The 27,211-nt window shown below is 55.2% G+C and overlaps 2 protein-coding genes across 2 annotated transcripts; one reads left to right on the top strand and one right to left on the bottom strand.

The window, feature by feature from the left end:
• Positions 1-335: 335 nt before the first annotated feature.
• Positions 336-6,411, top strand: OXTR (oxytocin receptor; the record flags this gene model as incomplete). The annotated part of the gene is made up of 2 exons (XM_082487788.1): positions 336-1,266; positions 6,164-6,411. 2 exons carry the CDS (start codon positions 336-338, stop codon positions 6,409-6,411), a joined length of 1,179 nt encoding a protein of 392 aa, XP_082343914.1.
• Positions 6,412-8,742: 2,331 nt separating this feature from the next.
• On the bottom strand, positions 8,743-13,678 carry CAV3 (caveolin 3). The gene is made up of 2 exons (XM_082487695.1): positions 13,509-13,678; positions 8,743-10,727 (listed from the first exon to the last, which is right to left on the bottom strand). The coding sequence occupies exons 1-2, from the start codon at positions 13,620-13,622 to the stop codon at positions 10,386-10,388; spliced, it is 456 nt and encodes a 151-aa protein (XP_082343821.1). The 5' UTR covers positions 13,623-13,678; the 3' UTR covers positions 8,743-10,385.
• Between the last annotated feature and the right edge of the window lie 13,533 nt (positions 13,679-27,211).

The raw sequence follows: 27,211 nt of genomic DNA, 5'->3' as shown, positions 1-27,211 counted from the left end.
GGGGTACGGCAGGTCCGGGGGCGCCGGGACGGGGACACCGCGTCCCTCCTGCGCGGCGGTTTTGTCGGGGGGCAGGAGCCCGCGGCAACGGCGGGTGCCGGGGAGGGGACAGGGAGGAGCCGCCGGAGCGGCCGCCAGCCCCGGGGCCGGGGAGGGCCGGGGGGGACCGCTCTGCTCCGCGGGGGGAGGCGGAGACGGAGCCGCGCAGCGCGGGGAGGTGAGCGCCGGCGGAGGAGAGCGCGGCGGGGACACGGTGCCGCGGGAGGGGACGCGTTCGTAGGGGACCTGCCACCCACCCTCTGTGCCCCCAGGCTCTATGCGGGACGGCGCTGGCCATGGAGAAGTTGTACTTCGCGGGGAGCGGCGTGTGGACCATCAACAGCTCTCTGGGGAACGGCAGCCTCCGCCTGGAGAACCAGACCGCCGGCAGGAACAGCACCACGGACCCCCTGAAGAGGAACGAGGACATGGCCAAGGTGGAGGTGACGGTCCTCTGCCTCATCCTGTTCCTCGCCCTGACTGGTAACCTGTGCGTGCTGCTGGCCATCCACACCACCCGGCAGAAGCACTCCCGCATGTACTTCTTCATGAAGCACTTGAGCATCGCTGACCTGGTTGTGGCCATCTTCCAGGTGCTGCCCCAGCTCATCTGGGACATCACCTTCAGGTTTTATGGGCCAGATTTCCTTTGCCGGTTGATCAAGTACTTGCAGGTAGTGGGGATGTTTGCTTCCACCTACATGCTCTTGCTGATGTCCCTGGACCGGTGCTTAGCCATCTGTCAGCCGCTGAGGTCTCTGCACAGGAGAGCGGACCGGGTCTCTGTCCTCCTCACCTGGCTGCTGTGCCTGCTGGTCAGCATCCCTCAGATCCACATATTTTCTCTGAGGGATGTGGGGAATGGAGTTTACGACTGTTGGGCAGATTTCATCCAGCCCTGGGGACCTAAAGCCTATGTCACCTGGATAACCCTTATGGTCTACATCATCCCAGTGCTGATGTTGAGCATCTGCTATGGCTTAATCAGCTTCAAAATCTGGCAGAATGTGAAGCTTAAGACAGCTCACGGGCCCAATGTGCGTCCGGGCTCCAGCTCCCGCAGTGGGACGGCGTTTGCCAGGGTCAGCAGCACCAGGCTCATCTCCAAAGCCAAGATCCGGACGGTCAAAATGACCTTCATCATAGTGTTAGCTTTCATAGTGTGCTGGACCCCCTTTTTCTTTGTGCAGATGTGGTCTGTGTGGGACACGAATGCTCCGCAGGAAGGTATGTCCTCTCCCCTCCCATAGCCCTACGTTTGCATGGACTGCTTTGCTCAGCGACCGCGGGGACACCGACAGCGGACTGGGGGGCTGCGAGCGGCAGCCAGAAACTGCTCCGAGCCAGGTCTCGGGGGGCTGGGAGGGAGACAGGAAAAAAAACACACCCGTCAGGCAGCAGTGGCTGCGCCTGAGCTTCCCTGGGGCCGGTGAGGGCTAGCGCAGCCCCGGGCAGGTTCAGGGCCACCGCAACTCAGGGGTCCTGCTGTGTGCATGGTGGCTTGGGGGGGCTTCGCTGTCCCTGGGTGCATGAGCTCAGCCCTCCTGGGGCTGCTCTGGGGTCCCCGGTGGTTCAGTTGCCCGCCCTGGGTGCTGGGGCATGCCAGGGGCTGCGTGGGAGCTCAGCCCTGCGCCGGCAGCAAGAGAAAAACTGCACAGCATCAGTGCCCAACTTCTTTTCTTTTGCTGTATTGTTTTGTCCTTGCTGACTTCTTTGCTTTCTACTCTTTTGCTCTCTTTCCCTCTCCTCTTCTCCCATTTCCATCCACCCCGGGACTGAGCTGCTGCTATTTTATCTCTGACTGGAGCACGGTTCCTGCAGAAAGCTGCTGATTTATGAGCAAAGGCTTTTCCTAAAGGATGTGGTGTCACTGATTTGCCATTTTTTATACTTGGTGCTGGCTGCTGCTGTCATCACTAAGGTTGCAGACAGAGTAAAATATATTACCCTCCTTGGTCTCGCACGCTTGTAGCTGTGCAAGTCTGTGCTGTCCCCGGTGGAGGTGGCCGACGGTCCTTCTGCACCCGCGAGGAGAACGGGCTGGGAAGACTTAAAAGAAAAACTCTGCACAAGTTTTTTGAGGTGGGAGAAAGGGCAAAAAAGCGCACCCAGCGACAGCTCCTGTTTGGACAGACTGAACCAACTCAGCTGAAATGCTGAGTCTGGGCATGTCAAAGACGGGTGAGGGGCTGCGACCCTGTCCGGGCAACCCTGGCAGCCCGGCCACCGCAAGGGTTTCGCAGCGGAGCGCACGGCTTGCTTACACCATGCGCTCTTTTCCCGTCTTTAACCCTTTTCCAGCTATACATTGCTCTGTGGAAAACTTGCTGTCTCCTGCAGCCTGTGCACATCTGTTCTCCCATACACCGAAGCCGGCAGCCTGCCTGGCTCCAGCTCTCCTTACTTTGCCTTTATTGCTTCTCTCAGCTCCTTTTATTTCAGGTGGCGAAGCGAAGCACAGCTTTTTAAAGCTCCCTAGGTGCTCCGGGCAGCTGTCTCTTGGTTTTCCACCTGACTGAGGCTGGTTGAAATTTCTAGCTTTTAGATACTCCCCGGGATGACGCCGTCTCTCTCCCTTTTGCTGTATTTCAAACCCGCAATCTTGAGGGCTTCCACCTGACTCACGCGCAAACAAACCTCTGCCGCTCTGATGGCTCCCGCGGCACGGGGAGATGGCCGGCGTGCGCGCACATCGCGCCCTGCGCGCTGGATGGGGAAACTTTCCCTCGCTCGCCCTGTGCAGGCGGCCCTGTGACTCCTTTCTTTTTTGGCTTCGCTTTTATGCACCAAGGGAGGCTGCAGCTGTGCTGAGTTGTACCGAACTCCCCTTTCCTTCGTGGCTCTGTTGCTCAGGGGGCCGTGTCTGCAGTAAAGGGTGGGAGTTTTGCCAGAGGGTTTGCTGGAGGCTTTCATGGCACGGGGAGGGAAAGCCTCAGGCGGGTTATTGCGGATAGCAAATACCGGGAGCCCCCGGCCCTTCCTCCCAGGCCCACCCTCCTCCTCACTGCTGGCCCGGAGGCAGGAGAAGGGCGGCAGTGTCCGTCTGACCTCTCGGCAGAAGGAACGGGCTTTGCCTGCTCTGTCCCTGACGGTGTTGCCCAGCGTCCCGGGTCTCCTTCCCTTTGCTCCGAGGTTTGGGCTGCCTTGGCCGGGCAGCGCCGCGGGGCGCCTGGCAGAGGCGTGCCCCACGGCAGAAAGGGAATTTGGCCGTTTCTCATCTTGCGGGCTTTGCAGTCTGTGCGGGCACAGCGTCAGAGGAGGAAGAGGAGCAGGCGGGCAGGGCGCTCGCTGCGCAGCCCGGCAGCAGCGGGGCCCCGTCACGGCTGCAGCACCGACGGGCTGCACCCCGGGAGGTGGCGAGCAGATCCCAAGGCCTTGCGACAGAGGGTCGCTTACCCAAGAAAGCATTTCGTTTTCTCCATGTAGGATGTCATAAAGAGTGTCCCTGGCAAGGGAGAGTCTGCTTATACCTACCTGAATCCTAATGAATCCCAAGCAGGCGCCCTGCAGTTTTCTGCCCGTGCGTTGCATCCCGGAGCGTGGCGAGACGCAGATCTCAGGTGTTAGCAGAGGCATGCGTGGAGCTTGGTCTGCCGTGGGTGCTCATCTCATCTCCGATGCTGCTCCTGCCCGGCACCCGGCCCGGCGTGCCACGGGCCACGCTTCCACCGTCGCAGGGTGCGAAGTCTGCTGCGGGTTGGTGTGCGTCAGGGGTAAAAGATAAGGCTGTAAAGGAAACAAGCTGAAGAAGTCCTCCTCTCCTCGTTAGTAAAGCGATAATCAGAGGGCTCTCACCCTGCTATTACTGAGCCACTTCGGTAGCTTTCTGCACGGGTCTTCCTGGCTGCATAAAACAACTTAAATAAAATAAGGTGAGCGAAGTGCAGAAGCTGGACCCTCGCCCTGAGCAGTGCCAGGAGGAGCGGCAGGATGGGGCCGGGGTCCCACGCTGCTGCCTGCCCCCGTGGCCCCGCTCCCCGGCCGCGCTGTCGCCCTGCCCCGCGCCCCTTTGGCGTCCCGTCCCCCCTGGCTGCCGTGGGGCAGACGGCAGTGCCTGAATGTGTGTGCTGAACGCCTCGGGGCCCTGCTGCAGTGCCTGGGGAGGGGCTGGGGGTATCGGTGTGCTACTGGGAAATCAGATGTCCCCACCTTGGCACAGGGGTGTGCCTTTGCAGCGGCGATACCCACCTTTGCTGGCCATGCAAACCTACAGGTCTGTAAGCGTGGGTTAGAGCTACAGGTTATCATTCAGGTGTCGGCTTCAGCACTGGGATCTTTCACAGAACGTTAGTTTAGATGAGGTTTCTGCTCCCCACACCTTGCAGATAATGTATGTTACATGTGGCATTTCGAGCTTTGAGTCAAAGTTGGCGTAAAGCGTCTGTGAAGGTAAGAGTGAGGCTGTGAGGCAGCGTACCTCTGTTATATTGGTCCCTTAATCCTGGGAGCCGATGCCCTGACACGTGGGCTGTGAGTGATAGCATCTGTCTGTACGTGGGAATCAGCGAACAGTCCTCGTTTCATTTCCATTCTGTAGCGGCGTTTGCAGCAGGTCCGGCAGCCCGTCCCCGGGCACAGCCTCCTGCTGCTGCCGGTCCCTCCTGAGAGCAAAACATCCCCAGCGCCGCGGCGGGGGGATGCTCAGAGCCTGGGGAGAGGCAGCGTCTGTGAGGAGCAGGGCTTGCTCTCTGCAGCACCTCTCGGGGACCGCCAGCAGTCCGCCTGAGGAGGGGAGAGCCATACTTAAGACCTGCCCTGCAGTGAGCTCCGTGAAATTCAATTTATCTCCCTCAGAGAGAGAAGAGCTGAGTCAGCCATGGCTGGATTTTTTTAAGTCGATAGAAATGCTGCGGTGCATTTCAGGTCTTGGGCCCAGGATTTGTCAGGTGTTCCCCATGGATTCCTTTTATCATATGCTTGAAATTGAAAGCGGTTGGACCAGACAACACTAGAGCAGGAATTATGCATGAGTTGGTTAAAGGTGAATTTGGAGACTAGTATTCATTATTCACACTTCTTTTCTAGTTTAAAAACTGCAAGTGGATTTTTGCAGAGGCAGAAAGGTACCAGAAACAGCCAAAGCCATCCTTACTGCTGGCACGTCCCCTGAGAGCATGAGGAGATGAGAGCACGGGCTGAAGATGCGGGTAGCGGAATAAAGGCTCTGCCCCTGCCCGCAGCCGCTTCCTGGGGGTGCTGCCCCTCCGTGTCCTGGCTGCCATGGCGAGTGCGTGTCCCACCGTCCCCTTCTCACCAGAAAGTCGGGTACTGTGTGCTCTGAGTGGAGAGCAGTAGCCAGAGGCTTGGCGTCCTGGCACCCTGCTGCCACCATTGCCTCCTGTCCCCAGCGCCACGCTTGCAGCCAGCAGCCATCGCCAGGCTCCCGGGCTCCATGGCTGAGATGGGAATGGCCGTCCTTTCCCCTGGCAGGGCGTCGTGTGTGAAAATTAATCCAGAGGGAGAAAAATGCCACCGCTCCTGGGGCTGGGGGAGCATTGAGCAAAGGGGCAGAGATGGGGCCGGGCTGGCCGACACTGCCCTGTGGGCTGTGTGGTGGTGGCAGGGACAGCCCAGGGCAGGGGATGCCCCGGGGCCAGGGGGCAATGTGGCTTCCCCACAGCCTGAGCAGCTGAAAGCTGCTAGTCAGCCCCAAATTGGCCACTGGCGGGGAAAAACGAGCCGCCTGGCTCTTCTTGTTCCCGTCCCTGCTCTTTGCCATGGCAACTCCAAGGGGCCACGCTCCCACCTCCTGCTGTGGGCACCACAGGGGCACATTGCGCAGATGATGCCGGGGGCAGCTCTGCCTCTCGGCGAGGCATTTCTAGGTAGCGCCGAGCAGGCAGCAGCGCAGGACCTGAGCGCAGGAAATGCAGCTCTTCTAGGGGAAAAATCCTAAAACTAAGTTGCTTAAAACCAGGCTTGCTTCCCCCCTCTTCATTTAACAGCTCTTCTTTACTGATATACTGACCGTGACGGTCCTGCAGGCAGGGCAGCCATCCCTGGTGTGGGAGGAGGTGCCACGGTGCCGGCAGAGCTCAGGGCTCTCAGCAGAGCCCACCGCGGCTCGTGGTGGTTCTCACTGCCCGCGCCGTGCCCTGACACTGCTGTGCTCTCTGCCTTGCAGCCTCCCCCTTCATCATCGCCATGCTCCTGGCCAGCCTCAACAGCTGCTGCAACCCCTGGATCTACATGCTCTACACCGGGCACCTCTTCCACGACCTGATGCGGCGCTTCCTCTGCTGCTCCACGCGCTACCTGAAGTCACGGCCGGCGTGTGACCTGAGCGTTAGCAAGAAGAGCAACTCCTCCTCCTTCGTCCTCAGCTGCAAGAGCACGAGCCAGAGGAGCTTCACGCATCCATCCATGACGTGAAGGCATCACCACCTGGGACCTTGCTCCACCACCGTGCTGCCTCTGGCGCTTCCCTGTGAAAAGCTGGGATTCAGACAAGCAAGGGGGGTTCTATATAAATAGGTGTATATATGTCTGTGCACGTGTAAGCATGTACAGCAGTCATTATTTAACTGAGGCGGGAGTCGGAGAGGACTCCTGTGGTCCTGGTTTCAGCGCTGCCTGGGACTGGATGCCAGGAACCTGCTCCCGAGCCCCCAAACCGCTGTCATCGGTGGCTTTTAGATACCACTGGGAGGGGCAGGTTTTGCCCCGAACGATCCCACGCTGCTGGGGCAGGCACGCTGCGTCCCCATAGGATGCAAGGGGCTGCAGCACAGGGTGACAGGGGACAGCCTGGGCACGCGGGCATTGGGCACCCAGCCCCACCTCCACCTGCAGCAGGAATCCCACGGGATGGCAGCGCCGTGGGCACTGCGCTCTCAACACGGGTGTGCTTGCTTCACTCGAAGTGCTGTGGGGCAGAGGCAGCCCCATCCCTGCATCCCTGCATCCCTGCATCCCTGCATCCCTGCATCCCTGCATCCCTGCTCAGTGCCAGCCCTGCTTCCCCCAGCCTGGGCGTGCCGGTGGCACCGCCGGCACAGAGCAGGGCAGTCCTGCTGCCATGGTCTGGGGGGGCAGCAGGGACAGGGCAGGGGACAGGCTACCCAGGGGACAACACTAGTGCCCGGGTGTCCCTACCCCCAGCTCTGCTCCGCGTGCTGTGCGAGGCTGCGCACATGGGTCAGTTGGAGCCGGGGGAGCGGACACGGCCGCAGGGTCCGGGGATCTGTGCAATAACACGTTTGGCGAGTGTGCTCAGAAGCTTGCCGGGAGGCAGGCGTTTGGGGTGCCAGCCAGACTCCGTGGGGTTTAACAGGAAAAATCCCGCTGAGTCCCCCAAGGCCAAGCTTTTGCTTTGGGTTTACTGCAGATCGCATTTAGTCTTTTACACCAATGCAATTTTCTTGCTCTGTAACGCACAAGGTCATGCTTAGGGCATGGATTTTTTATTGTTAAGAAATACCTGTAAATAAAGTTTTCTGACTGTGTGTTGATGGAAAGCGGGAGGGGAAGCGCAGAAGGAGCACTAGACTAAGAAAATGAAGGAAACCAATGGGAAACGGCGCTTTAAACACAAGACCCAAGTATACTCTGTGTGACGATGCTTTTGTTTATCGAGGGCTGCACCAAGCACTGAAGATGTGCTCACCGCTTTGTTCCATGGCATGAAGCTCGCTGTGACACGGCCTTCGGCACTGGGACAGCCGGGGGGAGTGCGGCTCCGGTAGCAGGCGGCGGGAGCTTTCCCGTGCGCTGGGTGGCAGCGGGGGCCGGTGCCGCAGAGGGATGCTCCTGCCCGTGCCTGCGCCGCCTCCCGGAGCTGCAGCCGGGGGTGTGCAGAAGCAGGGCCTGCACGCAGTCAAAGGGTTATATGATTTGACCTTACGTGTTGGGAATGAATATGAAAAATGCATTTAAATGTGTACTTTATTTTTTCACTGTCACCAACAGGCACATTTTCACCTTTTACATCCTGGCATTCCTTTGATTTTTTTCTAGTAGCTTCAAGGAGCTCTCAGCACGTTTGCTAAATATGACCCAGCGCGTTGAGTCTCAGCGTATTTTACTGGAGTGTTTTAGATCCGTAGGAGAGCATATAGCATTTCCCTCCCATGTTCATCTTCCGTCTTCTTGAGGGTGATTAGCTCCTGCACAGAACAAGGAGGAGGAAGGTTGAAAATGGAATTTTATGGGGAACCCAGGGGTCTGGTGCATCCTCCGTCTGCCAGGAAGGGAACCCAACGTGGCGATAGGTTTTACCGGGACTGACTCACAGAGCAAGGAGGCAGGTTTGGGAGAGGCAGGGCATTGCCTTGCGAGCCCCGGGAGCAATTACTGGCTGCAGTTACGGGGTCAGGCAGGCAGGGCCGTGCCCCCCGCGCGGGGACACTGCAATCTGCGGCCGAGTGACGCCGCAGTCCACGGCCGAGCTCCTGCGCCATCCCCAGGCTGCCGTGAAACAGGGATGGGGAGAGGAGCTCCAGGTTTGTTGCGGTGGAAGGATATTGAATGCTCAATATGAGCTGAAGGCTCAAAAGCAAAATAGAGGCGCTGACGAGTGGGCAGTGTGTGCTCCGTGTGCGGGGAACCCACAGACCGCTGCACGGGGAGATCAGAATTTTGGAGGGGTTTTTTGGGTTCAGGCTGTGAACTACTGGAACAAAAAGCCATTAAAGAGAGTATAATCCCAGTATTGCTTTTAATTATTTTTATTCCCACAAAAAGCTTTAAAAAATGCTCATGATAAAATGTTTTTGGAGACTCTTTTCCCCTACAAATATGTAAATATCTTTTTTTTTTATTTAGTTTGTATCACTCCATCTGTCTCAAGGCCTGGTGCTGCTACAGCATGGGTGCTGCATTGCTATGGAATAATGAAAGACCGCAAGCCATTGGAAGAACACCGATAGAAAATCTGGCTCTTTCTTGCCCTTGGCATGGCACTACAAGAAACTTTGGCTCCAAGTCTTTGTTGGAAGCCAAGGGAAAAAAGCACATGAATACAATTGAGAATAACCTCTGAACAACGAGACCTCCTGGGCCCTGGTTCAGCAAAGCACTTAAGGCCAGAGCCAAAAAAGCGTTTAAGTGCCTCGAAGTTAAAGTACGGCTTCATGAAAGATGGACTAAACAAATTAATTGACAACACAGGGGAGGAAATAGCTCCGAATTGGATTTTTCTTCCCTCATCCCTGTATTTTCCCTGGAGCGGCTGGAGGTGGGCAGTGTCCCGAGGAGGGTCCTTCCTCCTCTCCCCCCGGCACATCTGGGTGAGCCCCAGGGGATGCTATGGCAGGGGACCGGCGGGAGGCAGCACCTCGGATGTAGGTCTCCTCTAGCTGGATAGAGCCCGAGGGGTCGGCGTGGTCCTGCCCCCGAGCTGGGCATGTCACAGAGCAGAGGGATGACCCCGCACAGTGCTGTGGGCTAGAGCTTGCCCAGCATCAAACAGGCAAACACGTAGTAAATACTCTCCCTGAGAAAGAAGCCAAAGCTTTACTTAAAGCCAAGCTTGTCGTTTCTCAGGCGCAGTTCTCAAAAGCCGTTTGTTGTCGCCGTTCCCCGTGGTGCTGCCCCTCGGCAGCCCAGGCGATGTGCAGGACGGCCGCCCCCGCTCCTGCGCTGAACCCTCACCGCAAAGCACAACGATACCCCACGATTAAGCGGTGAGTGTCGCACTGCCACGGGTGGTTCTGCAGTTGCCGGTGGTGGCCCAGCCCAGAACACGCTCCCGGGAGGCAGACACGACATCTCACGCGCTAATTGATCTGGAGTTCAAAGCTTTGCTGAAATGCAAACACACATGGAAAACAGAAAAGTTTGCTTTCACTATTCTATCCATAAAAACTTTGTGCAGCGGGATTTAATACAGAAGCTTCCACAACAACAATTATTTGCGGCAAGTAATAATAATAATAATAATTCATATGCAAATGTTTGTCTTAGTGCCATGCGAGACCGAAGGGCTGGAGAGGCGGGCAGGGCTTGGTCTGTTGTACAGCAGCATCTCTGCACCCTCTCTTCTTGCTCTGCAGCTGCAGATCATGGCCCGGGGCTGTGGTCCAGGAGATGCTGTGGTCCCTCCCGCAGGAGCAGGGTGCGATGCTGGGGGGCCTGAAGGGCAGAGGGCTCTCCTTGGGCCGCTCGTCGAGCTTCGGTGGGCTTCTCTTCTCCCAAAGTTGCTGGGACAGAGTAAGGAGCAGCGCGGCAATCCTCCATCTGCAGGGAGCATCCCTGGCAGCTGGCTCTGCTGCGGGGCCATCCTGCGCTGCAGGTCCCTGTGCCCGACGTCCCTGTGGCCGAGGGCAGAGCAGGGCACGCTGCGGCAGCCGGGGGAACCTGCGCAGAGGGCTGGTCATGAGAGGGCTGGTTGGGGCGGCTGTAGGGAGCTAGATCTCCTTCCGGAGAGCAACTCTGACGTTGCTGCAAATCTTGGAGAGAGCCTCAAAGAAGGGGTCGCAGAAGGTGTGGATGCAGAGGGAGTAGATTCGGCTGACGCACTGGATCTCGATCAGGTAGCTCTTGATGCAGGGCACCACTGCCCAGATGTGGCAGAAGGAGATGAGGGCAAAGAGGAATCCCCAGATGACTGCCAAGGGGATGCCCAGGATGGCAGAGAGCAGCCGGTAGCACCAGTACTTGCTGACGGTGAAGGTGGTGTAGCTGGTTTTCCAGACGCCGTCAAAGCTGTATGTTCCCACAGGTTCCGCTATCACATCCTCGAAATCCACCTGGGAGGGGAGAAGAAGGAGGTAAAGGGGGTTTGGGGCTCCAGTGCACAGAGGAGGATCCACTGCAATGTCAGAGGAGAGCCCGAGTGGAGGAGGCCATGGGGGGGGGGCAGACCTCCTGCACCCCCCGAGTGAGGACCAGCCCCGGCGCAGGAGCAGAGCCCCCACTGCACACAGGGTCCACGCGGGAGATGCTGCGGGGCTCCCGGCACTGCCTGGCCTCAGCCCATGGGCAGCGCGGCACGCAGGCGTAACCCACAGCGCGAGACCCCTGGGCTTGGCCACCCCGGGACACATTCCCTGGCCCCAAACCCCGAGCTGTGTGCGGTGCGCCCGGGTGCCGGGGCCAGGCACGAGCCCTCGCAATGGGAGCTGTGTGGGGGAGTGTTTACTCCGGAGGAGCCCGGAGCCCTTTCCTACCCTTTTTTAGCATTCAGGGACGCGGGCTGCCTGCTCCGCAAGAAGGTGGTTTGCGCTAATAAAAATCCAACAGCCCTCTTGATTTACAATTTATTTATTTATATCTGGCGAGGCGAGGTGCTCAATTCTGTCTGTCTGCGTTCTGTCTGAAGAGGGAGGGAGATCGGCTGGGCCATGCCCTTACAGGGACAGTGCTGTTGTGCGCAGGCATTGGGAGTGTCTCTGAATGACAAATACTCTTAAAAGCCTCTGAACGGCGCGTAGAGATATCATTGCGGCGTCGCTCATTTTGAGGGAATGCATGAGCCAAGCTACTTGTCTTGAAAAATAGCACGGCCTTTCCTCGGGAAGCAAACGTGTCTGTTTGTACATTTATGTTAATTTGCAACCTCCATTCTGGTTTTGGAAACACTCTGATCATAAAATCATTCTGCATCATCTTTAATTTCCTGACGTGGGCAGGAGGTAGCGGGAGAAGCATTGAGGTGGGTGAGGGATCAGCCGGCAGGGTGGCTGTGCTGGAGCCCCCGTCTGCAGCCCCCCGGGAAAGCCCCGGGAGCAGAGCACCACACAGCTGCCCCAGTGCCTAATGAGCTAATCAGGGCATCAATTAATGAAGGGAGTGGCAGGGTATAAGAGAAGAGCCCCTGCCTAGCTGCTGCTTTTGTTGAGAGTGCACCAGAAGCAGGTCTGGAGGAGTGATGGACCCTGAGATGCCCCAGCACCAGCAGATGCAGGTACGGCTCAGCTGCTGCGTGGCTTTGCCTGGGAGGAGGCTGTTAAACCTCTGCGGCCGGTGCCACCACTGTCACTGTAATGTAGTCCCAAATTCCAGCTGTTGCCCCGTAATGCTCAGGATGGGTTCATCTCTGGCCATGTCAGCCCTTCAGCCTGCGAGCCGCACTGCTCCCTCCCTCCCTCCGCCGGCCGCCTCTCTGCCCGCTGTACTGTACGAGTGTTGCGTGCTTTAATGCCCAGGGTGGTTTTGAGTGCGTTGCTGCCCACTGGAGAGTGGGGAGGCTTTGGTTTTCCCTTTGGGAGGCTGGTGCCGGAGCACGGCGAGTGGCAGCGAGGCATGTTGTGCTCCCCATCCCGGGGCTGGCTCTGCCCTCCCTCCCCAGCCTTATCGGCTGTGCTATTTTTAAGGCAGGAGGCATGGTAGGTGACTCGAGCAAAAGCTCTGAAAACTCCCAAAGCTGGTGAAGCAGCAGTGTGGCCATGTGGGTGGGTGAGTTTGAAAATCCTCTTATAGGCTTTTGGGCATCCCCAAGTGGTTGAAGACAGGGGTGGGGTTGGGGGAATGGGGTGAGGGGTTAGGGATGACCTGGAAGGCACTGCTGTTACTATCACTGCCATTACTGCAGCCCAAGGCACTTCCCAGCCCCGGACCAGGGCTGCCGAGCTGCGCTGCGACGGTGCGGGGCAGATGTGGGACGTGCTGCTGGGAACATGCTCCAGGTACCGAGGTGCCTGGTTGCTGTTGCGGGCACGTCTCGCTGTGCCAGAAGGGTGCCAAGCTATGGCTGTCACTGTCACAGCGTGTCTGGGGCCTTTTAATTTGGCCATGTGCATGGTTTTAGCTGTAATAGTGTTTTAATGTATAAATGCAAGCTTGCGTTTCAGCAGTACCATCAAGGTCGTGGTCTGGTGAGCAGGCTTTGTCCCTTCTGGCATGACATCCTCTTTGATCTCTCAGTACAGTTTTAACAAAACCCTTCCACCTCCTCCTGTTCTCCTTTGGGCCAAAGTTATCTTTGCTGTAATACTAACAAAGCTCAGAGCACCCAAGCTCCAGCTGTCAGCGTTTGGGGACGTGCTTCCCTGCTCAGCCAGACTGAGCACTCATCCTGATCAAAAATAGATGGAGGAGGCTGGCTGCACCCTCCTGCTGTCAGCTGGGAGAAACAATCTTCTTCCAAATGGGAGAACGTGTATCTAAATATTCTGCTGCTCAGGTGGTCAGGTCTTGAAGATCAGTCTTTTTCCAAGGTTACCTTCATATCAGTGATATGGGCTGATCCTATGTTATTTTTGGCTCCCCACTTGCTGGTACAGAGGAGGGCGTCCCCACAAATTTTTGAGCTAGGGCCCGCAAAGTTGGAGAGCGCGCTCAAGGAATGGGAAATACTGTGTTAAGCGGAGCCCTGCGCAGCCCCCAGCCACCCCGACGGCGTCGGTGGTCTCGCAGCAGGTTACCTCCCCACCACCCCAGGTACGGCCGCCTCTGGAGGCACATACACACACCGGGAATTACAGCCCTGGCTGAGGTCGAGCCGAATACAGAATGACAATGCCAATATACTGATTGCTTTAAGGAGGTGGTGGTGATGCTTCTAAAACACCGCGCTGAGCAAAGCCTACCTTTACAACGTCCTCGTTGATATGCTTCGGGTCTCTGTTCACCAGGTCGATCTCCTTGGTGTGCTGGTCCTTGATGATGATCCTCTCCTCCAGCTCGGTCCGTTCCTCTGCCATGGCCGCTCTGCCGCCAGCTTGGCCCCGGACGGTCACCGAGCGGGGCACTGGGGCTCTGCTGGGGGAGGCCCAGGGGAGGGCAGGGTGCGGAGGTACTGCCCCTCCGCCGCCCGCAGCAGCTGCCCTGCGCCCCTGGCGCCGCTCCAGGCTAAAATTAATATCGTGCCTCCGGCGGCGGCTGCCCCGAAGCCCTTAAAGGGGCTTTTCTGGGGACAGCCCCTGCGGTGTCACCCCTGGGGAGGGGGAGGCGTGCGTGCTGGGGGCTGGAGGCCCTCGAGCCGGGGCAGGGGTGGCCCAGGGGTGGGTGTGCAGCCCCCAGCCCAGCTGTGCCCGTGGGGTTTTCTCCTTGCGTGGGGAGGCAGCGCGGGAGGAACGATACCCAAATTGGGGCAAAAGGCCTCAAAAGCCTGAGAAAAATTGTTGTTTACGAGGGAAATAGTTGTTTACAAATCTGTAAGCGAAGCGGCTTAGGGGAGACAGGAATCGCGTCTATAAATATCACTCAGATAAGCCACGTTGTCCTGGGACGGCCAGTGAGCCTCGGGGTCCCTCCGGGAGCCCAGAAGGTGCCTCACGGTATCAGTCTGGATTCCTTCATTCCAGCTTTTTCGTACTGAGAAACTCGGGGAAATACAACAGACCGACCCACAGATCGATAGCAGTTGGCATGTCTCCTCCGTGAACACTGGGCACAGTGTCATTTAGCTTATTAATGAAGATTTATTTAACTTGTGCTGTATTTTGATAATCCTCATTAATCTCTTCAGTGCTGTCTTGGTTTTGGTGAACGGAGGATTGGTTTAAAACTAATGGCTTTGTAAAAAAAAAAAAAAAAAAAAAAAAAAAAAAAAAAAAAAAAACCACCAAAAAACCCCAAACAAAACAAAAAACCACCAAACCGCCACAGCCACCCACCCAAAGCTTCTGTTAAATCAGTTTTCATTTATACTATTGGGATAACCGACCTCTGTTCTCCCCCACATGTCCCTTTGTGTCCCTTGCAGCTGTGCCAGTCTCCCCATGGGGTGCTGGGGATGCCCTTGGTGACAACCGGCTGCGCTGTGCGGGTGACACGGGAGGTGGTTGTGACTGACTGCACACTGCGGTGTTTGGAGGCAAAACCTCTCGGGGGGAGCGACTGCCATATTAACCCCCGTTAATGTTTCGTGTTCACGAGACGCGCGTCTCTGAGCTGCGCTCTGGAGCCCGGTCCCTTTACCTTCTGTTTCGCGTGAGAAATGGCAGCGATGCGCGGTACCTCTAGCGGGGAAGTGCTTCGGGTTTTGTTGTTGAGATGAAACGCTGCTCCCCGCAAAGGCTGGAGGTGACACCCGTGTCGCTTTGCCAGAGAGCAGCAGGCCGGAGCACCCAAATGAGCCGTGTGATGGCCCGTAGGCAGCACCCGGGCTGGGGGTCCCCGCTTTCCCCTCCCTGCCCGCAGGCAGCGCAGCAGAAGCAGGCAGGGAGGGAAGGCTGCATGGGGGCTAAGGAGGGGGGATCGGTGCCCCGGCGGTGTCTGGGGCATGGCGGCAGCCACGGCGGAGCTGATGCCCTCGGCTGGCACGGGGGGAGGTATGCAAACTGCAAAGGGCTGCTGCCTTCCAAAAACATCAATGCCTGCGCAGTGCCGTCTGTATCCAGCCCGCGTGGCTTGGTGCCTGCAGCTTTCAGCGCTGACATGGTTTTCTTCCAGCCCTTTGAGTTGATATAACACAGTGCAAAATGGGATTGTGTTCTTCTGTCTGGCTCAGGCGTCGCAGGTCTCTCGGGCATATTCGTTTTTCCCGAGAACTTGTGCTGGTGGGGGCCCGGCTGAGCGCTACCGCAGGTCGGCGGCTGCCAGACTCCTCTGGCTACCCGTGGTGGTTTTTAGTATTTTTTCTGGAGTCAGGGTGGTACCTCAGTCTGGAAACTGTTTTTCTTGGGATTTCTGCTCTAGTGAAAGCAGATGTGGTGGTGCCCTGGGTGTGACATCCATGGCTAAACTGCGATGACTGCGGCTTGTGGGAGCCCTCCCTGACTGCTCCTGCAGTCCTGGAGAGTAACCACGGGGTTTTATAAAGGCAAAGGAGGCACCTGTGGTGAAGGGACAAATTCTGTACAGGTCTAAGAGTGTGGGGTTTTGGGTTTAAATCCAGGTAGGCTGTGGGTGGTGTGCTCCTGGCGATGCTGTGCTCAGCAGCGACCCTGTCCTGGCTGCGTTCCTCCCGGTGAAAGGACACCGGGAACCCTTCAGCAGCACCAGGTCCACATCCCTGGATCTCTTGCTGGTGGGGTGGCTCGGACTGGCCCTGTTCCTTTGCCTTCCTGCAGGGTGACCTGAGCAGCACCGCTGCAGCGCTAGAACACAGGAGGGAGGGAGGGTGCCTGGAGCTGGTGGGCTGTGGGAGCACCCGGCGCCCAGCTCGGGACAACCTGCCTGCTCTTCTCTCTTTTTTGGAGGGGCGCCCTGTGACCAGCCCTCCACCGTGGTGCCAGCACCAGCTCCTGCTCAGCGGCAGTGGCTGGATGAGCCCAAACCCAGCACGGGCTGGCGTAGCAAGGAAAAACTCCACCGTGCTCCAAAGCTTTGGGCACCAGCTTTACGGCCAGACCTGCTCTGTCTTGGCTGAATTCCTCTCTGACAAAGTTTTGTAGCATCTCACTGCTGCAGTTGCTGAGCACTTCAAGATAGATTGTGAAGGCTGTTTTTTTGCAAAATAAGCTGTTTTCCCCTTACTCTGAGCTGAAGGAACACATAGCTGGTGTGAGCGGGGGCGGCGTGCGTGCGGGAGTAACCACGGTCTGATGGAAGAGCAATGCTCACTTGGCCGGGAACCAGTGCCGAATTTAGGAGGCACAGCTGCTCCTGGCAGTGCTGGCCCCTGACAGACGGAGGAGTGCGGCACAAGGTATGCGCTCTGCTGCATTTTCATCGACCTGTCCCGCATGGAAGGTTTTACACCGGGAAGGGAGGTTTGGTGACTTGCCCTGCCCATGGTCGGGGAGGGCTCAGCCTGCTGCCCCGAGCCCCAGTGCTGCGCGGGGGGACGGCAGCGCGGCCGTGGGGCGCAGGTCCTGCATCGCCGAGCCCTGCCCCACCTCTCGTATGGGATTTCTATCGGCGTGAGTCACTTGCTGTCTTTGGGCTCGGGCTGGGCCGGTCCTCGCTGTCTGCACCCAGGCACGCGGCTCCGGTGGCCAACGTGTGGGAGTAGGAAAATGTGAACCCGCAGAGTGGTTCGTGTGCAGCTCGTAAGCGTCTCAAGTAGCAATGAGAGAGAGGAGGAATATTCTGTTGCACCGTAGATGCTATAAATAAACCCATTTCCGAGTACTTTAACACTGTGAATGGGACACCATGTAAAAGCTTCTGGTGTGCAGAGGCTACAGTGGACTAACAGTGCCATTGGTTTGTTAGTAACTAATGACAACCAGAAATTTAATTGCTAAGTACAGATGATAAAATAATAGCAGTTTTAGGAAATATCAATGCTCCCCTGGGGGTGGATCTAGATGAGACATGCATTGAAAGAATTTGCTGGCCATGGCTTGTCGTACGGAGATGCTCCCCCAGCCTGGCCAGGCGAGAGGCTCAGCCTTTGGTTCCTCAGCACTTGAGCTGCACAGCAATAAAGTCGTTATGCCTTTCAATGCAAAGTCCAGCTTTTGTATAGCAAATGTGTTCCTCCTTCCAAATCAGGGACTTCTCCTTGCGGAGGTTTCCTCACACCAGGCTTTGGGCAAGTCCTAAGCTTCAGCTGGTCCTCTGGTCCCCTGAGTGCGGCCACCCTCAGCCAGCCCTCGCCTGTCTGTTTGTCCAGTCCTGAGCCTGGAGGAAGGGGACTGAGGCTCATGCAGAGGACTGGGCAGGTCAAGCGTTTCTGCCTGCACGGAGGACTCCTGGGCGTTTTAAAACGCAGCTCGCCAGCCTGGTGCGCGAATCTGGGGTTGGCCTGTTAGCAGGGAATGGCCCCTACCCTGTAAATAGGATGTTGCTGGTGGCCACTGCACTGAGAAGCCTCTTTTGTTCAGCTCGTTGCTGTCATGCTTTCTTCCCCGTTCTATGAGCAGCCCCTCTCGAAGCTTTGTGCTGAAGCACTGGCAGAGGAGGAGGTGTGTGTGAAACGCTCTCCGTTTCGGTTTGGAGCTCACCAGAGAAGCAGGGCTTGGGCATGCAGCTTGGTCCTCCTCATCCTGAAACCTTCACAGACCGCCAGGCATCGCCTGGGACACGAAGGAGACTCCACCACTTCTGTTTAGCTTGCAGTGTTTTTCCCACCCTCCCTGTATGTCAAGCCTCTGGAGGCTTTTTTCCCCTAGGAATGTGGGAAGAGTTACATATGCGGGAGAGGCGATCTGGCCGGAGCAGGGCAGGGCGCGACAGTGGAGGCGCAGGACGTGCCTGCTCAGTGCTGCTCAGGTCACGTCTTGTTCTCTGCTGGACAGACCTTCCCCAGAAGGGCTGCCATGCCGTGCCTGCTTTGCCCTGATGCCTGGAGCGCGGTGCTGCTCCCTTCACCGCCCCTCCGCGTGTCCTGGGTGTTGGAACCGGCTGTCTGCGGGCACCGGTGGGAGTCAGAGCCCAGCTGCACCAAAAGTCAGACCTCTCATTTTGAGAATATTTGTTAGGAAACCTTACAAAAAAATTCTGCAGAACCAAATAGTTACCACTTCTCCCCTGACCAGCCTTACATGGGGTCTCCAGCGGAGTATATCTTTTTGTAAACAGATTATCAAAACCTGGGCTGGCTGTGGGCTAGAAGGACTGGTGCTATGAACTTCGAAAACTTCTAGAGGTCAGATAAATAAGGTGCTGCTTGGTCCCAGCAGGTAAAATATATTTTTTCTCAAGCAGAGAAGAATAAAGCAGAAATAAATCTCGCAGAAATCAAAGCTCCTATGAGAATAAATAGACCAGAATTGCAGTGAAGGAATAGCAAAGAAGAAGAAATTGGGAGCTTTTGACATCGAGTCCTCTGAGAGCAGGCAGTATGCTGTGGGAGAGAGGAGAACCAGGTACAAAGTGATGTTGGTAAATTAAGTCTTAGGTTAAAGCAGGAGGAATGACTTAGTACTTAAGTCCTGACTTTGGGGGCTTCTAATCATTCAGCTCAGTTAAATGTGTGTAACAAGGAAAGTAAATGAATATTTCAGGCGAGTGGAAGGCGCTGCCAGATGGGAGTGATGGATCAGATCTGCCTTCAGTGCTTGGAACAGAACTCTGCTTTCATCTCTTTTTAAAAAGCAAAACAAAACTACCTTTCATGTCTCCTTCCCACGAGCATCTTTTTAGCTCTGCTGACTATCTGTTGCAGATTAAAGCTCAGTTTTAATGATCCATTCCCTCGTCTTACTACTTCCTGAAAATGGGAGCCTGCAAGTGGTATTGTTGTGTGATCCTGGTTTTGGTTTCCCTTCCCCATGACCACAGTGATGCTGTAAGTCAGAAGCTGGTGGCTGGGTCTCCTCTGGCGGTAGGAGAAGGCACCTGCAGGCCTGGTAGCGCAGGGGATGACTTTCGGTTTGGGCACAAACCTGGTCAGTGGCTCTGCAAACACCTGATCCTCTGCTTGTCTTCCTTTGCTGGCTTGAAAGAGCACCAGGATGAACCGTGGGCAATGACTTTGTGCCACATGAAGTTTGCACCATGCAGCACTTTGAGTTTCATGTACAGAAATCATTTATTATTAATGTAAACAAGTTGGATCGAGGAACACGAGCCCCAGGTAAGAAAAGTGCTTACTGCACACTTCTGCTGCTCAGCTTGAGAACACTTGAGGGAACTATGTGTGCTTGCAACTGAATGAGATGGGTCTTCTCCATCTGCCTTGAATTCCCTCTCTATGTTCCTGGTCTCTCCCCTCTCTCGCAGTGACTGTAAGCCCAAACTCTCCTTGATCACAAATGGCACCTTGCCCTTCTCCTGCCTGGATCTCCTCCCTGTTAGCGTGGAAGAGGAATCCAGCCTTGCTGGAGCTATTTGTGTCAGAGCCCCTGGATGTAAAGCCTGGTCCCCGTAGGAGTGGTCCGATGATCAGTGCCCCGTCTCCCTGCAGGTGGTACTGTGTCTTGTGTTTTGGCTGGTCCTTGGTCTTCAGCCCTTATGTGCTAATGAGTAAAGATACAGAGGGTGGGGATGTAATGCCATTACCATTTCAGAGGCAGCTGTAATAGGTGGTTGGCAAATAAAAGTTTGGCTAGAAGCTCTGTCATGTTTAATATCAATTAAAATTAAATTTCACTGAGGAAGTACAGAAAAACATTCATTTATCATTCAGGCCATCATCTTAGGTTGTTTCAATTCAAAGTGTTTTGCCCTTTAAAAGAGAGAGAAAGTCTATGAATATCAAATTCATGCCCCTGTGGATACACAACCACCTAATCTTTCTGCGTTCTTGCCTGGGCTGGGAGCCCGGGACCACCTTCAGAGTGGGATCCAGTGGGCTGCGGATGCTCTGCCGGGCCAGAGAGCGAGTGCTCAGGGCAGGCAGGTGCTGCTGCTTCTGCGGATGGCAGCAGAAGGGGACAAGTTCAGGGTCATACAGAGCAGAAGCAGGACTGTCCTGGTGGAAATCCTTTATTTGTAGTGCATCCCTTCAAGGTAGACTAGGGAGGGAGAGCTCAGCTGTGGCGCAAAACACACAAAGCTGCATTTCATCCTATGGTCTACAGTCAACAGTCCTTCCTTTTGTCTTTAATTTATGAGCTGCTTTTTGCTGTGGACACGTCTGCGGGATGCCCAGACGCTGTGGGCGCCCCGGCTGTGCTCAGAGTTGCTTGGGCTGTGCTGGGGGTGGGGTGGGGGGATTCAGCTGCCCCCACGGCTGAGGGAGACGGGGCTGCTCCCCACGTTGGGGCATCCCAGGGATGGGTGCGGGAGGGCAGGGGGTTGGTGCGAAGCCTGAGGGGGTGCTCCCACATCAAGAGACCCCAGGTACTGCAGGGTTGCTGCTTTTAATGCTGTGTTCAATGACACCAGTGCAGTGGGTGTCACAGGAAACATCTGCATTTCTTGTTCTGCAGCTCGTCAGGCACTAATTGAGCCTGTAAGTAACTGCTAGCTATTTCCTAATTCCCTCTTAATCACGTTCTTATGGCTGTGGGCAAAGCTACATTTAAAATGTTGAACAAACGGCTGTGTCCTGTATCAGATTAGAGGGAGAAAAAAGCGTGTCAGGTGCTGGCGTAGCTGGGATGCTGTGGCGGGGCGACCCCCCCTCTGCAATGGCTTGGCACATGGCATGCTGCTGCGGGCCACCTGCAGCCCTGGGCCGGAGCGCCTCCGTGCTGCTGCGGGAGTGCCCAAAGCCCGAGCGCTGCACCCTGCCAGTCTTGGGGCCACGGAGCCCCGGCTGATGGCCCAGGGGTGCCACCGAGGCCGAGCAGGGCTGGGGGGCTCCAGCAGCGGAGTCTCGCCAGCCCCCGCTGAGCCGGTGGAGGGTGCCAGCCCGCTCCGAGATAAAACTCGTGCCAAGTAACTCATGGGGTGGTGTTCCTCCTCCACTGAAGGCACAGGAGGACAGTTTTGGAGTGGCCCCTTTCAGCTTGTGTTTATATCTCTTCTTAATCTCATCTCTCTTCTCTCACACCAGCACTCTAAATTCCTTTGGATTTTCATTTTAAAATAGCCTCGCTTGGCTTTTCCTTATCAAGTGAGACTTTTCTTGATTTATCACTTGTGACATAACCAGTTGGGTAGTCTGATAATCAGATTTAACTAGTTGGTGTGCTGCTGATTGGAACGAGGCTCCAAACTTGCCTTTGGCTGTTATTTATCCTGGTGGTGTTAGTTTTTTTTTTTTCTTTAATCAAAACCCATGCAGCAGTAAAATGATACATGCCCTTTCGGCAAAGAGAAGCGCCGCTCCAAGCTGCAAGACCAGGCGCCAGGTAACGAGGGGAGGCACCGCCAGCATATGGAAGAGTGCAGTCGTGGCTCAAACAAGTGTTTTGCATTGAGCTACAAAAAATGCAATGGGAAACCAGCCAGTTAAAACTGGCTGGCTGGTGAGAAAATGGCCCCAAAGAGGGGCTTTGCAACAGGGGTTTAAGTAAGAAGAAAGTCCATGTGTTTGTGGGGTGAGGCATGTCAGTGCCCTCTCCACCGGCACCTCTCTCTGCGGTCCCGCGGGCAGCCGGGCTGGCGGGATGCGGGCGCTGCTGCGGCGGCGGCAGGGCTGAGGCTGGCACCAACCACGGCGGGTGGTGTCCTACTACTTTCTGGCCATATTTTCAGAAATGGCTCATTTTGCTGTCTGGATTCCCTGTATTGTTTAGCTTTGCTGCGCAGCACCTATTGCAAACACTCTGCAGACCTCAACCAGAGCTGCAGTTGTAAAAACAACCAAATTCTTCCATGAGAGCCCGGGGCAGCCGTTCCAGCAGGAGCTGCACGACTGCGGGCGCACAGCTGTGCTCAGGGACGGCAATGCCAAGTCAAATTCAGGTTTCCAGCTCCATCGGTTGAAGTAGGAAGGGCGTTCAGCTGACGTGTACGTATGAGAGTTGGGGTCGGTACTGCTCGGCTTGTCAGCCTGGATGTGGCAGCGGTGGCTGGCTGCGGTGGCTGGCTCCTGTCCTGGGTGACCACGGGGTCCCTTCTCACCCTGCAGCCCCGAGCTGCTGCGGTGGAGCCCCTGTTGTGCTGCAAGGACAGACCATAAATACGCTTTTGGTTCTGCTCCTTCATGAGCCCGTGCCACGCTGCAGCAAAAGGGCCGCGCCAATGGTCCTGGGCTCCATGGAGAGCCTGGGATGGAGGAGCAACAACCTGTTGCTGTCTAAAGGAAAGTCTTACTGATGGCTTTGGGACTCCACTTTCATCCTCCAGACAGGCAGTTTTTGACAGTGTAGAACTGATTTGAGAGGAAGGAGAGCAAGCATTTTACTCTTGGAGGTCCAAGGGAGATCAGGGGAAAATTCCCCCCAGCACGCTGGCTCGAGCAGGGCATGCGGGATGGGATAGCTGGACATCTGACCGGGTCAGCGAGGGGGGCTGCACTGGCAGCTGGAAAGCCCTTTGCTCCCCCACAAGGAATGGCTGATGCTTCTTCCCCTTTCCAACCCGGGAGGCTCTGCAGCGCGCTCTCGTTACACACTCCAGCGCAGCAGAGAGGTAAAGTGGTTTGAAGAGTGGGGCCCAGGCGCCCAGTCCCTCTTCAAGAGGAGCTGGGCCAAGTTGGGCTTTGTCCGAATAAAACACTACATGAAGTGTTTGTGTGAGGCAGCCAAAGCTGAAGTGCAGAAAGCAATGCCCGTTGCCACTCATAAATAAGAAAAGATGCTGCTCGTTGGATGATGTCATGGCAAAGATGTGCAGAGGGATTTTTGCAGTGTTGATCGATATTGCTTGGCTGTGGCACGTTCAGGAGGCTCCTAATGCCTGCAAATAAAATCCTTTCAAGCCTTGGAAGGGGGGTTAGTCTCTTAATAACCTCGTGCAGAATATAGATGCCTATTTCCAGCACTGGGAGCTTTGCACGTGAAAGGTTTCAGCTGCTCTTCCCTGTCCTGTTCTTGTTCTGACCTATTGTGGTACTCCTCTGTCTGGCAGTGGCTGTCTAAAAGCTAAATACTGGGGTGGACTCAGGCTCCACTGTAACTGCTGACCATTTTCCCCTCAAAATAGCAATTTTAGAGGTAAGGTGGATGGCCCAGCAGTGTTCCTGCGGCACCCGCTGGCTGGCGGGGCTCGGGGGTCCCCGCAGGTAGTGTAAGCCCTGAAGTGGCAGTGGGGTTACTTTAAGCCAGAAGAAAAGATGACAAGCTTGCGAGCACCTAATATCCCAGCTTAGTGTGCTGACAGCTGCTAAAAACCAGTGCTAGAGGGACTGGCAAATATAGTAACATGAAAAGAGTTTCCCATCTCCCTCTCCTCCGGGTGAATGTTTCATCTGTAGCGTTGCACGTGGCAATGTGCAACTGGAAAAATACTGTCTGCTCAGACAAAGTGTATATAAAAAACGTGGCCCGGTTCCGTAAAGCCAGAGTGATCTCTCAATCCTTAAAGTCTTTGTTAAACACGGAAAAGGCTTTCTATCCCCTGAAAGACCAGACGTCAGGAGCGGGTTGCTGTTTGATTGTGCTCAGGTCCAAGCCGCTTTGCTGTTCCCTCCTGGGCTGCAGCAGGGTCACGCATGTGCTGGGTCAGCACAGACACCTCACGTGGACATCTCGAGCCGGTGCGCTGCTCTCCCGGGGCCCTGACCACGGGCTGAAGCTGCCAGAACAGATATTGCCACGAAAAGCAGTAGGCGGCTTGACCGGCGCTGAGCCCGTCTGGCTGCTCCTTGCCCATTATTGCCTGCCGCGGGCTCCGCATCCAGGTCCGGCAGAGTCGTTCCTATGGGGTTTACGTTGCTGTTGCCACTTGCATTTTAAACCCGAGCATCTCCTGCCGCGCTGCGAAGGTAAGGACTCTGCGGCGAGAGACCCAGGCACAGACCTTATTCCACCAAGAGCCAGAGTTTTCAGAGCTTCAATATAGTTCATGATTTTCAGTCTGATTTACAGCTTGGGAAGACGCATTTCAGAGCGGAAATGAAAACTTGGTGGCTATTGTAGAACTTCATGACAGTTTTGTTCTAATTTTTTGCCCTTGATAAATGACAGCATTACAGGTATTTTCTTCTGAATTTGCCATTTCATCCATCAGTCTAAACGTGGTGCATGTCCCTGCAGCCGCCCCACGGGCTTGCAATCGAAACAATAACGGTGGGTTTGCCCTGAATCCTCCCTGTGCTGCGGCCAGTCGGTGGGTTTTGTGCCAAAAATAATGATAATGGAGGAATTAACTCTTGCTGCTATGCCTGTGGCACTGCATCTGGAGGCTGAGAAGATTGCTGGGTGGGTGCAGGTGGGGCAGGGGACGAGTCCAGACCCCACCGGGCTGGGCAAGGCTCTTGCCATGGCCCCAGGGCTGGAGATGCTCTGTGGGACCTGCGCTTTGTTGGGTGTTGCTGGACAAGCACCTCATGGTGGGTTGTTTTCTGATGGAGGAAGCATGGATTTTTCTGGTGCTGCCCGCCTCCAGCTTTGAAGACTGTCTAAAACCCACTGGCTTTTTTCTCTTTCCCTTTGGCTGTCGCTGGCAGTGGGACGCTGCTTCGGAACATACAGCCAGAGATGCATCTGCACAGCATGGAAAACAGGACTCGGGCTCCAGAGAATGTCCCTGCAGGTAATTCCCAGCGCTGCCCCCAAAGCGTGACCACCGGTCCCGGCTGATGCGAGTCGAGGACTCCTTGGCTGGTCTGAGCGCAGGGGGCTGCTCCTGGGCTGCCCATTTGAGCTTTTCTTGGCTTTAATTCTGCAGAGCTCTGGAGAGCTGCACCCAGCCCGGGTCTGCTGAACAGAGGACGGTACCTTCCAGGGCCAAGCCGGATTCTGCTCCAGGGCAGTCCCAGGTACCTTCTGCCCCTCCAGCCCCCGTCAATACAAGGTCTATTTTCAGCAGCAGATACCAAATAACACTGAGAGGAAACATCACCTCCATATTTTTTTTTTTCCTGCTAGACCTTAGTTATTGAAAGCAAAATAAACCACGTGTCTTGGACAAATATTATGACATTTCGTTATTCACACTAAGTGTGATAAGTGAGTTGTTTTAGGGACCATGGTACATGATTTATTTAGCTTGGATGTGGATATAAATCCAATCTTTGGAGGAAGCATTGTAAGTCTGTAGGAATGCGGATGCTCTCATGTCCACTGGAGCATGGCCAGTACCTAGTACCTAATTTGTATTGTTTTTATGTAAGCAGGGCACCCAACACCATTCCTAACATGTTATAGGAACCAGGTGATTTCACCAGTGTCTAAGAAGGGCTGAAAAGTAGAAGGTGCATATCACAGACCTTTAAATGGAGAAGGGAAATTCTATTTAAGATAGAGTTCTTCAGTGCATGAAATTATTGATTACTGTGCTCAGAACAAAAGGGAGAAATAGAAGAAATACTCTTTATTTTGTTCCATTGCCTTTATCTTACAGACAGTTTTCTGGGATTTCAGCTTGGACTGTCCACATCCATAGGTGGATGCCTGGGACACTTTCCGAGGTCTCCGAGATGGACAGCGATCTGCACAGCAAACTGGGCTCTGTTAGAGGTAACATTTTAGCTGCAAGACAAAATGGTGAAGGTTGGAAAAACTAATAGGTTGTTCTTTGCCTTTAAGTACGTAAGAGCCAAATCCTGTGCCGTGCGGGTAGACCCGTCACGGGTAAAGCTGCTTGCAGTCAGCAGCCCTAGCCAGGGTTTGGCCAGTGCTGGTGATCTATGAGCCTGTTCCAGTTTTATGCTGGAGTTTTCTAAGAGTTAACACTGGACAATTTGCATTTTTATGGGTGTTGGCTGTCTAGCTCTATTTATGACAGCAGCACTAAATGAATTAATATTCGTAGACTTCCCCTGACTATGCAATATAAATCACGAATAGTTGTGACGGTGTGCCCTTGTTCAAACCACAGCGTGGCAGTTGCTTAGCCGTAGCTGGTCAGGCTTTGTGCACAAATTTAAGCTTTCTTGAAAGAGCTCTGCCCTTCTGGGACAAATGGGATACTAGGAAAAATTTCTTCACCGAAAGGGTTGTCAAAACTTGGAACAGGCTGCCCAGGGAAGTGGTGGAATCATCATCCACGGGGGCATTTAAAAGATGGGCAGAGGTGGTGCTGAGGGATGTGATTTAGTTGTTTTGGCAGCGTTGGGTTGATGTTCTGCACCAGGTGAGGAAGGAGTGACTGAGGGTGCTCGTTGGGGCTGAAGGAGAAAAACTGATTGAGCCACACTGAAGATGAGGCAAAAGATGGCCAGAAATAGAGAGTACAAGAAAATGAATCGACAATGGTATAATAGATGGGAGAAAACGTAGAAGGAGGGTCTAACGAGATCCCAAAGATGTCAAAATGAAAAGGAATTATATTTGTGTGTGTAAATCCCTCATTGGAACTGGTATCCATATGTGGAAGAAAGCAATACTGCTTTTCTCCTTCCACACACTATTTCTGTGCTCTCTAAAGTCATGCCCAAGACTCACTGGTATTTCATGAAGAAAATGCTGTCTTTAGGGAAGCTGTGCCAGAGTCCAGAAAAATAGATACTTTAATAGCCATGCGATTGAATAAATGTTATTCTTTCCCTTGTTTTTATAATAAGAAAAAGAATTTGGTGAGAAAGCTTCATCACTTTAAAGACTGACATCTTCCATCATTTGACCCCTAGTGCTTAGATATGGAGAGGGGAAAGATGCACACCCCTGAAGAAAACAAGCAAAATGTGCCGGAGGCTCTGAAGTGCCGCGCTGCAGCTGGCGGAGAGTCTGTGGAGGCAGCTGGAACCCCCGAGCCGGGGCTCCTGCGCCTCCCTTCACTTGTGCCACGGAGGGGTGATGCCATGTCTCCTTGCGGAGAAGGGCGGGTGGGTCCCTGTTCTGGTGAAGACCAACTCATCGAGTTGGGATTCAACGACTCAGCTCTCCACCTCCACTGCCAAGATGAAAAGTCCGGTGGTGCGCGCAGCCACGTCCACGCCTGCCCTGCCCCTCCTGAAGAAGTGTCAGCGGGAGTCAATGGCAAGATCAACCAAGCCCGTCCCTTGGTGATAAGAAGTAGC

The sequence above is a fragment of the Vanellus vanellus genome, assembly GCF_965231255.1.
Source record: "Vanellus vanellus genome assembly, chromosome: 9".
NCBI classification, from domain to species: domain Eukaryota; kingdom Metazoa; phylum Chordata; class Aves; order Charadriiformes; family Charadriidae; genus Vanellus; species Vanellus vanellus.
Note: the sequence above shows the minus strand (reverse complement) of the source record. Positions and strands in the feature narration are given on the sequence as shown.

Bases quoted from the DNA above. Each gene is read 5' to 3' on its own strand.
- CAV3 (XM_082487695.1), bottom strand. From the start codon at position 13,622: ATGGCAGAGGAACGGACCGAGCTGGAGGAGAGGATCATCATCAAGGAC. The intron at 10,728-13,508 runs GTAGGCTTTGCT...CTCCCCTCCCAG, and splicing joins TCAACGAGGACGTTGTAAAG to GTGGATTTCGAGGATGTGAT.